This window comes from Fragaria vesca, linkage group LG5 (assembly GCF_000184155.1).
Source record: "Fragaria vesca subsp. vesca linkage group LG5, FraVesHawaii_1.0, whole genome shotgun sequence".
Classification (NCBI taxonomy): domain Eukaryota; kingdom Viridiplantae; phylum Streptophyta; class Magnoliopsida; order Rosales; family Rosaceae; genus Fragaria; species Fragaria vesca.
This window is the reverse complement of record NC_020495.1, coordinates 19399386-19412861: the sequence shown is the minus strand read 5'-3', so window position 1 is coordinate 19412861 and position 13476 is coordinate 19399386. Positions and strand designations below refer to the sequence as shown.

General features: G+C 37.8%; 1 protein-coding gene across 1 annotated transcript; it reads left to right on the top strand.

Annotated features, from left to right (window-relative positions):
* Window positions 1-5373: 5373 nt before the first annotated feature.
* LOC101293979 (outer envelope pore protein 21B, chloroplastic-like) lies at window positions 5374-7590 on the top strand. The gene is made up of 5 exons (XM_004300067.1): window positions 5374-5875; window positions 5980-6054; window positions 6190-6342; window positions 6445-6543; window positions 7286-7590. Exons 1-5 carry the CDS (start codon window positions 5783-5785, stop codon window positions 7367-7369), a joined length of 504 nt encoding a protein of 167 aa, XP_004300115.1. The 5' UTR covers window positions 5374-5782; the 3' UTR covers window positions 7370-7590.
* The last annotated feature ends 5886 nt before the right edge of the window (window positions 7591-13476 follow it).

Sequence of the window (13476 nt, the reverse complement as noted above, 5' to 3'; positions counted from 1 at the left end):
TACCAAAATTTATAAGTAAGAAAAGATGAGGTACCATTATGACAAATTTCTCTTTTTATTATATAAAAGGAATAACAAAAATAAAAACTTAAGAGTAAATTGGTCATTTTATGAATAAAAATGGCTGCCGTCAGTCTTTTTAATGAAGCTAATGGTTCTAGAAACCAAACTTCGGTCGAGGTAAGAACGTGGGATATTGTTTTGAAGTTTTCTAAATGTGAGATACCAAAGCTTTGCTTCTTTAAAATGTGAGACATTATTTAGACAATTTTCTCCTTTTCTATTTACTGTATTTCTGCAACAAATGGGTTATTTAGGGAATTCAAAAAATTGGTGAAGCCTTGACACCAAAGAGGCGTCTAGCTTTCGAATATTAGAGATTATATAAAAACCGTTGAAGATGTTCTCAAGGATTAAAATATGGGACAGTATCAGTGTATCTATCGGTACTTTAAAAAAAAAAAAGATATCAGATATATCAGGAAAAAAATATTGGGATTTTGGAAAGTTTTTTTTCTGAACCATTTAAATTATTAGATTTACATATAACTATTACAAACATCAACTTCATCTACATCTAGAATGAGAATCTAGGTTGTTGATAAGACGCACGTTGGTCCACAAAAGTACAATAATCAGAATAAGACATATGACTCATATAGTACAAATTGTAATGTTGAATATGATAATCATATATCTCTTTAGAGTAGCCGACTGTTTCCTCTATAAGTGGATAGTAAGGATGAATCCAACTGGATGACTGATCACTGATTTTTGTGCATTAATTATAGTCATAAACATTGTTGCATTCTTGGGATTCATTTGAGGTTCCAGTCCCACCACCTAAACTGATAGACTCAAAACTTAGCGCAACCGATGCACAACATCTTGACCATCATTTGCACATCTAGTCCTCCTCCCATATATACATGGTATATTCTTGCGCTTCATACCTAGTACTTCTAAAGTCATGATCATGATCTTAGGAGGCATGATCGTAATTTTCTTCAGATGAAAAATTGTTCAATCCTCCCACTGTAGAAGATTGTCGATATTCATTCAGATATACTCGAGGGAATTACTCATCTCTCGAATATTTGTTGAACGTGATTTTTCTTTACGTGAATTTTTTTTTACAGATATTTCTTTAATATATCAAAGATTTATCGTAAATATCCTAAATATCGGAGATATTTCCTATATATCAGAGATATTTGACGGTATTAGAGAAATATCAGAAATACGGTGGAAGATAAGATGTTTACCCCTCTAAGTATATCTATCATTCAAAAAAAATAATATACCGGGGGATGTATCGGATATATAGATTTTAATCCTTGAATGTTCTTATTATTCGAAGGTCCAATCAAGGATTAAAATCTCTACGATGATATATCCCCCGATATCTCATTTTTTGGAGTGACCGATATACCTAGAGGGGTAAATATCTTACCTTCCACCGATTCCGTCAAATATGATATATCCCGAACCTATTAAATATTTTTATACTGTGGTTTCCGATTTAATTGTAGTTAATCAATTCGGAAATTTGTTTATTTTTTTATAGAGGTGGATTAGACGAGTTCATAGACTTTTAGTTACCCGAATAAGAGTTCGTAAATGAAGGGTAGCTAAAATAATAACAGTTTCCATTTTTGGGCTTGGGTATTTAAGCAAAAACTTACCATTTAGTTAGGGTAAGAAAACAAAAACTCACCAGCCACCACTTTTCTCTCTCCCCGGGCCCAACCTTGACCCCGACCCGTCGTCCGACCTCTCCCTGACCGTTCGCCACCGTCCGACCACGCTTGGCCGCCGCACGGGTCGCGTTTGACAGCTGGGACGCCGCTCGTCCAGCCTAGGCTAGTGACCGGTCCTCACTCGCCGGCGTTAAGGCGCGGTGACGCCGCTGCTGCCGCGTGGTTGCCCTTGCTGGAACTCCCTTCTTCGGCCACCGATTCAAGGTATCTTTGGGGGGTGGGGGGGGGGGTTTTGAAGCGTCTTTGATTTGGGCCCCTTTCAACCACCCCAAAAGAGGTAGAACGATTTGGAGTATAGGGCAAATCAGAATTTTTGGTGTTCTTGAGCTTGGAGGTAATTTCCGGCCAAGTCTATGATTTCTAGAGTTTGTGATAGTCATAGTTGTTGTTGTGCTTGCTGAGAGGAAGAGATTGATATGTATCTTGTTAATTTTGGTTGAGGTTGATATGGTGGTGGTGGTTGACCGCCACTGCCGACGGTTGACCGCCACTACCGGTAGTTGCTGCCGGTTATGGTGGTGGTTTTGAAGAGTTTTGGTTGTTTTTCTAGAAGGGGATAATGTTGTTATAGTGTATAATATTTTTGGTGATAGGTGTTTGGAAATTGGGATAGTTTGGATTGCTCTATGGAGGAGAATTTAGTTGTAGGAAGTATTGAAAAATATTGGTGAATGTTGTTTAAGATTTAGGAAATTTTTAAGTTGATTTTGGTGGAGGAGGAAAAGGTAAGTCTCATCCATAGGAATTTCTATAATTATAATTATGTGTTAGAACGTTGAGGAAAAATTGGAGAAGATTAGTAAAAAGGGTTGGAGTTCCTCTTCGTTTTTGGAGTGTAGAATGAGGGAGGATGATATTGCCCTATTTTGTTAAATTTGATATTCTGTATTTTTGTCTCGGACCTTGAATCTCGTTTTGTACAGGACGAGAGGAGACACCACGTGAGGAGGGCTCTGACCGACGTCAGGCTTAGCTGTCAATATTGTGAGTGGACATTTTGGTTTTGAATTAATATGCATGCATGATCTCATATGTGATTCATTATTCTCTTAAGCATTATAACGTGTGGGACACGTTATCAAATTTAATTTGTTTCTTTTCTCTTGGAATTTTCCGAGTACAGTTGGGAATCGTACTTATGTTTTAAATATGAGTTTCGGGGAAACTCACATGAATTTATATTTTTCTTTTTATGCCATATTTGTTGTCAATGCTAGCATGTCGTTCCACCTTTCGAGGTGATGTGACTTCCACGTTTTAAGTGGAGTCACACAAGCCCTTTCCACCCTAGTGGTGATGTGATGTTGCCGGCGGCATCACGCAAGCCATGTGCCCTATCCGTCAACTCGACGTGAAGGTACAGGGAGTATGGGAGTACTATGCCTGGGAGGCAACCGAGTCTGGGAGACTCACTTATATGACCATATAAGATATTTTATTTGAGTTGTTAATTTGACTAGCGGGGCTAGTCCATTAATTTGGAAATTTCTTATATGAGGAATCCGTTTATTTTTCTTATTACTTTATGACTAGCAGGGCTAGTGTGAATTTTGATGAGAGTATAATATTTGCAGGCATGAAAATTCTTACTTTCAATATAAATTGAAAAACATATAAAATTTTGATTTAGTATTATTTTGTTCCTGGATACTTATTAATTAGTTTATTTTTCGTCCACTCACGCTGACGTTTTAAATGCTTTTCCCTGGGCCCTTTGTTTTCAAATGCCCAGATTGCAGAGTTCCTATTCGGCTTCATTAGGAGTTGAGGCATAGTATTTTCCGCTACACCTGGTTGATCGTAGGTTACCTGTTAACCTATGTGTAGTTATTATATTTTCTTTTTATAGTGCTCTGATGACCATAGGGATATGTAAATTAAGTTGGAGTTATTATTAAGGGTTATGACCCAAGTAGGGAGTTTAGCTTTGGTTGATGTTCGTGTTTAAGTATTGCAGTTGAATATTTGGTTTGAATTGTTTAAGTGCTGTTATGACTTGGATTTTGTTGTGGGGAGCGAAGGGCTCCAGGAGATGTGGTTGATTGATATAGTTGAAGTGTTCTTGGTTTTTCTCGCAGGTTGGGTTGTCCATTTTTAGAGGAGGTTATGCCGAAATTTTAGTATAATCTCTTTTAAAGTGGACCCCGCAAGACTTGCCTGTTTTCCTGTGTTTTTTTTTTGGGGCGGGTCTTGTCAAATATCTCCGATTCCGTCAAATATCTTCGATTATGTCAAATTTCTCTGATTCCGTCAAATATCTCCAATATTTAGGAAATCTACGATAAATCTCTGATATATTAAAGAAATATATATAAAAAATTTGGGAGTAAACAAGAATCACCATCAACTATTCGAAAAGAGATATAAGGGGAACAATTAACAGCTCAAAAAAGATATACAACTATCATATTCAACAGTACAATTCCTCAGGTTATATGTGTAAACACGAAAATTCATGTAACGAATAATAGAAAGACACATGTACAAAATAATATATTTGTATTGATTGAATTTGCGGGTTACAATCTCTATGGGTATTCTTTTAACAAGAATGTCCTCTGATTCGATCTCCGACGTTGATTTGATCCAACGGTGACAAGCACTTGATCTTGAATTGAACTGTTGTAATTTGAACTTCTTATCGTGTTGACGATTTGTAGAAGGAAGTTGACCAAGGGCCGTAGAGGCTTGATCTTGGTCGAATTTGGGCTGCGAGAGGTGTCACGTGGTGAACGTTCTTTGGCTTGATAGTGGATGAATCGGCATATTTGTTTGGTACTTGTTGATTCTCCACGAGCTTGTTGAAGAATTTGGTAGAAGTTTTGATTTGTTGAAAGGCTTGAAGACGAGGGTTGATCAAGGGCCATAGAGGCTTGACGTTGATCGGGTTTGAGCCACGAGCAGTTCCACGTTGTGGTTGCTCTTCGTCTTATAGTTGGTGAAGATGTCGGCTATTTGGCAACTTCGGACTCTTCGGGATTTGACAACTTCTAAGCTTGAGGTTGATGAAGAATCAGCTATTTGGCAGTTTGATGATTCTTCAAGGGTTTTGGGAGAATTATGAGCTCTCTCTGGAGTAATTTTTCTCTCTTATCCCGGAAATCCTTCTCTTGATATGAGAGTGGGTATTTATAATGTCGATGCTCCTCCGTAAATGGAATGCATTGAAATAATTATTTCTTTAATGATATAATTAAATCAATCACTTTTGATTGATTGATTGATTCAATTATTCAATTTATCATAATTAAATCAATCAGTCTTAATTGATCGATTTAGTTATGACCGATAAGGTATTTCACCAATTTGATTAAATTTCCGACTTCCTTTTCGATAATCGATTTAATTTGATTCATATCTGATTATCAATCGACATTTAATATTTGATTTTAGTCGGGATTTAAGGTTTTGTTGTTGACCGACCATTCACACGTCACCACATGTCATTTCCGAAGACTTTTCAACTTTGCCGACTCACGAGCCACATATGCAATTCGTCGGGCCCATGTGTCGTATGAATAATTTAATGATTGTTATTCTCATTAAATTTTATGCGTCTACAATATGTTTTGATCTGAATACTATATTTTTGTGGACTACTGTACGTCTTTTCAACCACTTGAAGTCTCTTTTTAGATATAGATGAAGTTGATGTTTGTACAATTTATAAGTAAATACAATAAATTAAATATTTTAGAAAAAATTCTTCCCGAATTTCTGATATTTTTTTCCTAATATCTCCGATATTTTCATTTTTCAAAACTTCGATAGATATACCGATACAGATATTTTAATCCTTGGGTCCGATTGAAGCCGATTGTTATTTTTTTTTTTGGGGTAACAAGGCTCAATGTAATTTGTGGTTCCTTCATTCATAAAAAAGAGAAAAGAAACACGTGATACGTTGGTCTTTATTCCGAGAGATAGGGACTTGTAGTGAAGTCTTTTCTCTTTCTCTATTTTTTTCTCCGCCATATCCAGTTCTCCTAGGGTTTCGAATTTCAGTGCTCTCTCAACTCCAAATGGAGACCTCTCTCAGATACGGTGGAGACTCCAAAGCTCTCAGAATCCACGCCAAGCAGAAGTTACCTCTCGATTCCAAAACCCACTTGCAGGTAACCCAATCCCTCTCTGCGTTTTGCTTTCTCTGTTTCAATCCCAATTCCCTACTTCACTCTAATTCAATGTTTTCTGTTTCTTCTGATTATTTGTGCTTCAGGTTCATGGAGAGCTAGACACTAGAGTTGGAGCTCCAACTTATTTTACTGCGCTTGTTAGGCGCTTCTACCCAGATGTATGTTCCTTTAGAAGACCCAATACTTTTTTCTTAAGGAGATTTATTGTTGAAACTATAAAGTTTAGTCCTTTTTTGAAGTTCAATTATTTGTTATTGATATGCTTGGAAAATGACAATGCAATTTGATTGTAGTTTTCAACTAGCATTGGGGCTGGATTGCATTATGATAAGCGTGATAAGCTTCGGTACACTATCCGGGGGAAGAAGGCATTCCCCGTGACAACGGATAACCTGTTGAGCTTTAATGTCAAGGGAAAATATGATCTTGACAAAGATTTTAGAGAGGTTGGTACCCGGTGATGTTATTGCAACTTTTGCCCAATTGTGATGGCTAGGTTGTGGAAATTTTTGTGTATGTGTTGATGTTGGCTCTAATTTGCTTGACAGAAAGGATCCAAAGGAGCTGCTGAATTGTCCTGGAGTATTTTAAACTTTCAAAAGGACCAAGATGTCAGGTTCAAAGTTGGATATGACTTGATTGAAAAGGTAATGTTACCTAGCTCAAATGCTTATTGTTCTGTTTTACATTGTTGGGATCATTTGTGCTGAATTCATATATCCAACATTAGTTTTAATCAGATGACCAATTGATTGACACCCTAAGAACAATGTGTATGTGCATAATTTGCTGTTGGTTCTATATGACCCTGGATTGGTGTAGTTCTATAGTTATTTGGAGCTGTGGAGTACTATAGTTATTTTGGCCTCAGGATAAAAAAACTGATCACTCTACCTCCTCCTTGCTCCTTCTTCTCTCTTCTGTCTTTCGCATATCGCTCTCTTTCATCTTTCATATCTCGTCCTTTTCCTCTCCTGAATTTTGATGGTTGACTAGGCCACATTAGAGAGTGATGGGTACTTGTCTTCTCCTCAATTGCTTGGTGGTAGATTTATGGGTTGGATGCTTCGGCTTCACCATAGCCTCTGAGGAATAGTTCTACATTTTAAGTACCTACGCGCAATCAAATCTTTCAATTGAAATACTCAGAGTAAAGTAAAAAAAATCAGACGATCAATTATGAAATACATAAATTGAGATGCAAATTCAAAATATTTCAAAATGAAACATGGAGCTCAGATGCAAAATCTTGTTTTTCCCATTTTGAATGGCTGAAGCTGGGTCAATTCAATTGGCTTTTCTCTCTGTTTAACCATTTATCGGGTCACTCCAATATGTTTTGGTGTTAACTTCTTGCAGCTTATTCAGTTTATCTCTGCCCTTTTTCAGGTTCCATATGCTCAGATCAGGGAAAACAATTGGACACTCAATGCTGATTTTAATGGTAGATGGAACTTGAGATTTGACTTATGAGAAGTGAAGGTTAGAATACTTTTTTGGAAGGTGGACACGTTTGTTTCTGCAAAACATGTATTCTATTTACTTGTATTGAGAGCCACTCTGCTGAAATTTGTTAGTGAAAAATGAATTTGCCATATTAGCTGGCCATTATTGATACCTTTCTCTCATGTTATTGATAATTACAACTCTACCATGCCATGGATGCAATAGGGATTAAGATCCTTTTGTCCAATACATAATGGTGAAAGTACTACATATCTCGGACTTTTTATCGCAATTCCTTCCTGATATGTCATGGTCATAAGATCTGTCATGGATGGTTAAAATGGTTGTGGTTCTGATTCCAAACTTGCAGTTTAGCTGATGCTTTGCCTGGTTACAGTAGCATTTTGCACCTACATAAGGTGGTAAAATATATATACACTTGGTACTATGGGGAGTTGGTAGTATATCTTTTATGTATTTTGAGTACACGGTATTTGAATTTGGAGGGGAAAGGGGGGCCTTCTGTAATACTAGTATTTAGTAAAATTATCGTGTTACTGAAAATGCATAAAAAATAAAATCAGAGAAACTAAGTTTAACACTTTATCTAAAGAGAAATGATGCATAATTTATGAAGCAGTAGAATAAAGGTTGACATCATATTCCAAAGTCTTGGAATAAGAGACCTTTAACTGATGGAGTTAAGGTATATATCCAACTCACCAACCATCTATTTCTCGGCTTACGTAACTAGGAAAGGTGGTATAATTATATTGGAGGCGAATCAAATATATTGCCACCGAAATCGATTTCATACAGAGGGAACTTGCATTCACTAGTGCTCTTATACAAGTTGATGCCATTTCTGCTTTGTAAATCCTTGGTCGCAGATCTGTTTGCTTTCTGGCACAAGTCTGTCAATCCTTTCTCAATATTGATCACAAACTCGTGTTTTTCTGTCTCATTTCGTTGATTAACAATGAGTGCCCAAAACCAGTTCCCCATCTCATTTTGGAGTACCTCTGGTACCATTCTATTACGCGCTCAGGTTTACCATTTGGGACAGTACCGCTAACCTTGAAGTTATCATCATCAGGCTTAGATTGATATATAGAAGCAGCAACAGCACGTTTCAAGATGATTGCCGGAACTAGTTGTCGTTTGTTGGTATGAACTCTTGGATTCTATTCCCAACTGCCAACTTAGCCTCAAGACTTGCCTGCTTTGACGCATCAAACACAAACCTTGTGGTTAATGTTTGAGTAGGGATCGGTCCCATGAAGTTTTGCATGGTGGACAACTCATTTTTCCGGCTACAAAGTTGCTCCATTGAATTCCAATAACACTAGTTGATGGTACTCAGTACTCACCGCAATTTATAGATGCCCACAATCGTACAAATGTGTGGAGTGATGTTCCATCTGCAGTCTTATGTAAAGGGGATACTGCAACAACTAGCGACCCTTCATCGTTGCGCTGGATGGATGCAGGATCTTTGAGACGGCCAGCGGTTTCAGATAGAGAAGCTAGTAAGCGCAACATCATGATCACAGTGGTGGGTGGTTGTAGGGGTGTAGAAACACAGCATGGTTGGATACAAGGTAGGAGAAAGAAGTTGGTCCAAAAAAGAGAGAGTTTTAGATACCTATTGTGATGAGGAGTTGGAGACGATGGTTTGATGAATTTTCTTGTTAGTTTTTTTTTTTTTTTTTTAAATTTTTTTTATTATTTTTTTTTCAAAGAGAAATGTTTATTCATGAGGAGAGAACTACATCAACTGGAGTATTAAGCGGCCTCATTAAACCTTCCACAAACAGAGAGGAAGAGTACTACACTCCAAAAACTTTACAATAACTAATTGCTGGCTTTAGCTACTAATATTGACAACAGCCACACCGGCTCCATCAACCACCAATAAGTAGGAAAAGATAGAGATAGAGCCTCTTTTGTAACACTAATGTGCTGCATTATTAGACGCTCTAGAAATAGAACTCCAACTACACGACTGAAAAAAACTCAATAAAAACTTGGCTTCATCTATAATACCTCCATCCATGCTCAAATCCTCTTCTGTTCCATTCAGGGCAGCAATGACATTGCAAGCATCCCCTTCAATAACAACATGCGAGAGCCCTGCTTGAACACAGAAATATAACTCGTTTACTAATGCCAAAGCTTCACAAGTATGAGGACTAATAGATCCCACTCTTGGCATAACAAGCACTCCAATACAAGCACCTCTCTCATCTCGAACTACTGCCCCTGTACCATAGGTACCCTACTAATTATTTAAGGCACCATCCACGTTAGTTTGACAAAACCATAATTCGGTTTTTCCCACTTTTGAACCGGGAAGGCAGCCCTAATTCTCTTCTCCTTTTGCTCACATTCATCAAAACCTCCCTCCATCCCCATCACTCTAACATAACTCTCCCACCAACACTGCACTTTCAAGTAAAGCAGCAACCTCTTCCACCTTAGTGCCACGAACTCTCTTATTTCTATTATGCTAGAGAAACCAAACAATTACTCCAAACCATTCCAACTCAAGACCATGAGCCATTGAAGCAACATGAATAAACAAATCTAGGAAATCCCTCTCTCTCCATATTGTACAAACCTCATTCAAAAAAGTTTGTTTCCATACCTTTTTGACCAAATGACAATCCCACAGAGCCTGGAGCATAGTTTTGGGACCATAACTGTACAACCTAGACATCTTTCATTATCACACACCTTTTTCTTATGCAAATCTGCTGCACTCGACAAAAAACCCTTAGAAGCTCTCTATAGGAAAACTTTGATTTTATTGGGCAAGGTGCCCCATAGCTGCTTTCAACCTTTAAAAATCCTAGAGTCACTTCCTGAAAGACTTCCAGAGGCTTCATCATTCTTCCTACCTCTCTCCTTAACTGCCACCCAATAGCCAGACTTCACTGAACTCCCGTTTCGATTATAATGCCACACTAACTTATTAATTCCACCATTTTTAGGTAGAGGAATAGATATAATTATTTTGGCTTCATAATCGAGAAAATTATTGATAATAAGTTCCGTATTCCACATTCCAGGGGATGAGATAAGATCAGAGACTTTAGAAATAGAAGGTAGCTAGTTATGAGAAACTACCTTGAAAAAATAAGGCTGAGGAATCCACTTATCAATCTTCAACCGGATCTGAGAACCATCCCCTACTCGCCATCTCATTCCCAATTCTAACAGCTCCTTACCCCAAACCAGACCTCTCCAAATTAACAAAGCCCCCTTGTCCACCCTGCTCGACAACCATTCTCGATGAGGAAAATATTTTGCTTGCAGAAGTCTTCACACCAATGAACTTGGCGAATGCATTATTCTCCAGAAAGTCTTTGCCAACATGGCTTAGTTAAATAACTCTAGATCCCGGAATCCCAGCCCTCCTTCCCTTTTGCCACGACACAAATTTTCCCACTTACACCAGTGAATACACTTTTTGCCTGCACCCTTCCCCCACCAGAATCTTGTGAAATTTGCTTGGAAAGACTTATGAACCCCTTTAGGAAGTCTGAAAACGCTCATTGTATACGTTGGAACAGCCTGAGCTATAAGTGTCATGTTACCTGCTTTAGAGAGGAATTTGCTCTGCCACCCAAATAAATGGCTATCCAACTGGTCATTCAGCCTTTTATACATTTCTTTTTTATTTCTACCTGTCATCGTTGGTAACCCCAAATACCTTTTGTGAAAGGGAACTATTTCAACTCCTAACAACTGTTGGATCTCCTCCTTTTGATTATGCTGAACCCCTGGGCCAAATGACATAGCAGATTTTTCAAAATTAATTTTCTTGAGGAGTTGGAAACACTGTTAAACAAATAGACAGACATGTGTCACCGTCTAATTGGCAGGAAAGAAACAATTAAGCCGTTTCATTCACGGTTCAGTATATAAATATAGAGATGATGCTCCAGCAACGTCTCTCTACATCTCACTTCAATTTTGAATTTCAAGCTCCACTCTCTCTATGAGTTTTGAAATTCAATTTTGGTTTAGGATCGCTACCGCGGCTCCGGTGTGGCAAACACCGCCATGGTTCGCTGTACCCTGCCTCACCACCGCAAGGTAAAAACCCTTAAGCCTTCCCCTTTCCTTTCTCTCTGTTTGTTCTTCTCAATTTCGGTAATCGTTTTTATAGATTCAATTGAATCTCAAAACAACGATATTTGATTCTATTCAATTTCATATCTAGGGTTTTGATTCTGGTTTTTGTTGATTCAATTTCAGATGTATTCGTGGCATGGGTTTCAGATGGGTTTTGCCATTCAATCAATTATATATATAAATTCGTGGCGGTGGGTTTTGGATGGTGTGGGTTTCATACGGGTTTTGCCATTTGATCATGAATCAGTGATATGATCTCGATTAGCCCTTTCAATTTATCTCGGTAAATCTACAAGGTATGATGAAGAAACCTAGTAATATGAGAAGACATGCATGAATCCCAATTCAAAATATTGGTGCTCCTTCTTTTATTGGGGTTGAGGAACCAATGTTGATTGGGTTTCATGCTGTCCTTGCCCGATTTCTGAGAGTTTTTCTTTCATCAGTTGCTTAATTATTGTTACAAAGTAATATCAAGGTTGCCATTTGATCCCATCAAAATAAGGGTAAATGAATGTTTCGAAAAGACCAGTCGGAGATGGTCCCTAATTGTTGCCTCTAAGATTAAAACATTGTTGGTTTATCTTAGAAGCATTGTTGCCTCAGAATTGGTCCTTAATTGTTGCCTCTGAGATGAAAGCTAGCACTGTCGATTAATTTTATATATATTTGTCTAATTGTTGCCTCTAAAGGTTAAAGCATTGTGGGTTTATCTTATAAAGATTACAGACAAGTCATTGAGATTTGTTGCTTTGTGGCTTTATGCTAATACGATCATTGCCCTTTTCAAGTATTTTGCCCACCTTGAGGTTTGAATAAATAAGTTATTGTTGCCTTATACGAAAAGATCAGACATATGCTGAATACCTTACATAGTAAATGCCTATGGTATACAAATACACTACTCTGCACCAGATAAATAGATTTACATGATATGATCTTTGCTCAACTCAATTTCACATATGAGCTGTGGTGGGTTTTGGATTGTGGGTTTCAGATATTTTATAGTTTTGCTATTTGATTATCAATTTGTTATAATCTGGATTAGAGCCTTGATCTGCTTAATAGAGAACACATTTACATGATATGATTTCCCTATTTGATTATCAATATGTATATAATCTGGATTAGAGCCTGGGTTTGCTTTTATAGAGAACACATTTACATGATATGATAAAACTGAGGTGTCTCTACTTTGTATCTGTTTCATAGAGAAGAGAACACATTTACATGATATAATTTCCCTATTTAATTATCAATATGTATATAATCTGGATTAGAGCCTGGGTTTGCTTTTATAGAGAACACATTTACATGATATGATAAAACTGAGGTGTCTCTACTTTGTATCTGTTTCATAGAGAATACATTTATATGATATAATTAATCTATGTGAATACATTAACATAAACATTGGTACTAAAGGTGGGCATAAAAACCGAAGAACAAAAAAAACCGAACCGGACCGGCCGGCCCGACCGGGCCGGGCCGAGCTTTTTAACGGGCTCTTGAATGTTTTTGTCATGTCCGGGCCGGGCCTTGTTATACACGGGCCGGTCCCGGTCCCTCAAATGTAGAAAATGTTAAGGCTCGAAAGCCCGAAGTCCTACAATTATTGTATAATTACAGCTATCCCATATTCCTATTCTTACACTCAACCACACAGAATCGAAACCTTAAAGAATAAAGACTAAACACCTAAACCTAAACATCTCAGATCGACCTCAACCATAGAATTAGAACTACCTCAAAGTCGCCGGCCTCACACTCTTTCTCAGACTTGGGTAATTCCAAGTCTCCCCAACCTCTCTAGCTTATACATCGTCGGATTCGTCGCTTCTGCCTCTCTAGTCTATCTTTACGTCGTCACCTCTTCCTCGCCATCGACACCTCACCATCGTCCGCCTTCGACCATAATCACCAAGTTGCCCACCGCCTCTGGTATGATTTCCGATCTCTCATTCCCTTTCCGCTTCAGTTTGCCTCTAGTATGG

Coding starts and splice junctions, on each gene's coding strand:
- LOC101293979 (XM_004300067.1), top strand. CDS start 5,783: ATGGAGACCTCTCTCAGATACGGTGGAGACTCCAAAGCTCTCAGAATC. Junction 6,055..6,189: donor TTAGGCGCTTCTACCCAGAT/GTATGTTCCTTT, acceptor ATTTGATTGTAG/TTTTCAACTAGCATTGGGGC. Junction 6,544..7,285: donor GATATGACTTGATTGAAAAG/GTAATGTTACCT, acceptor GCCCTTTTTCAG/GTTCCATATGCTCAGATCAG.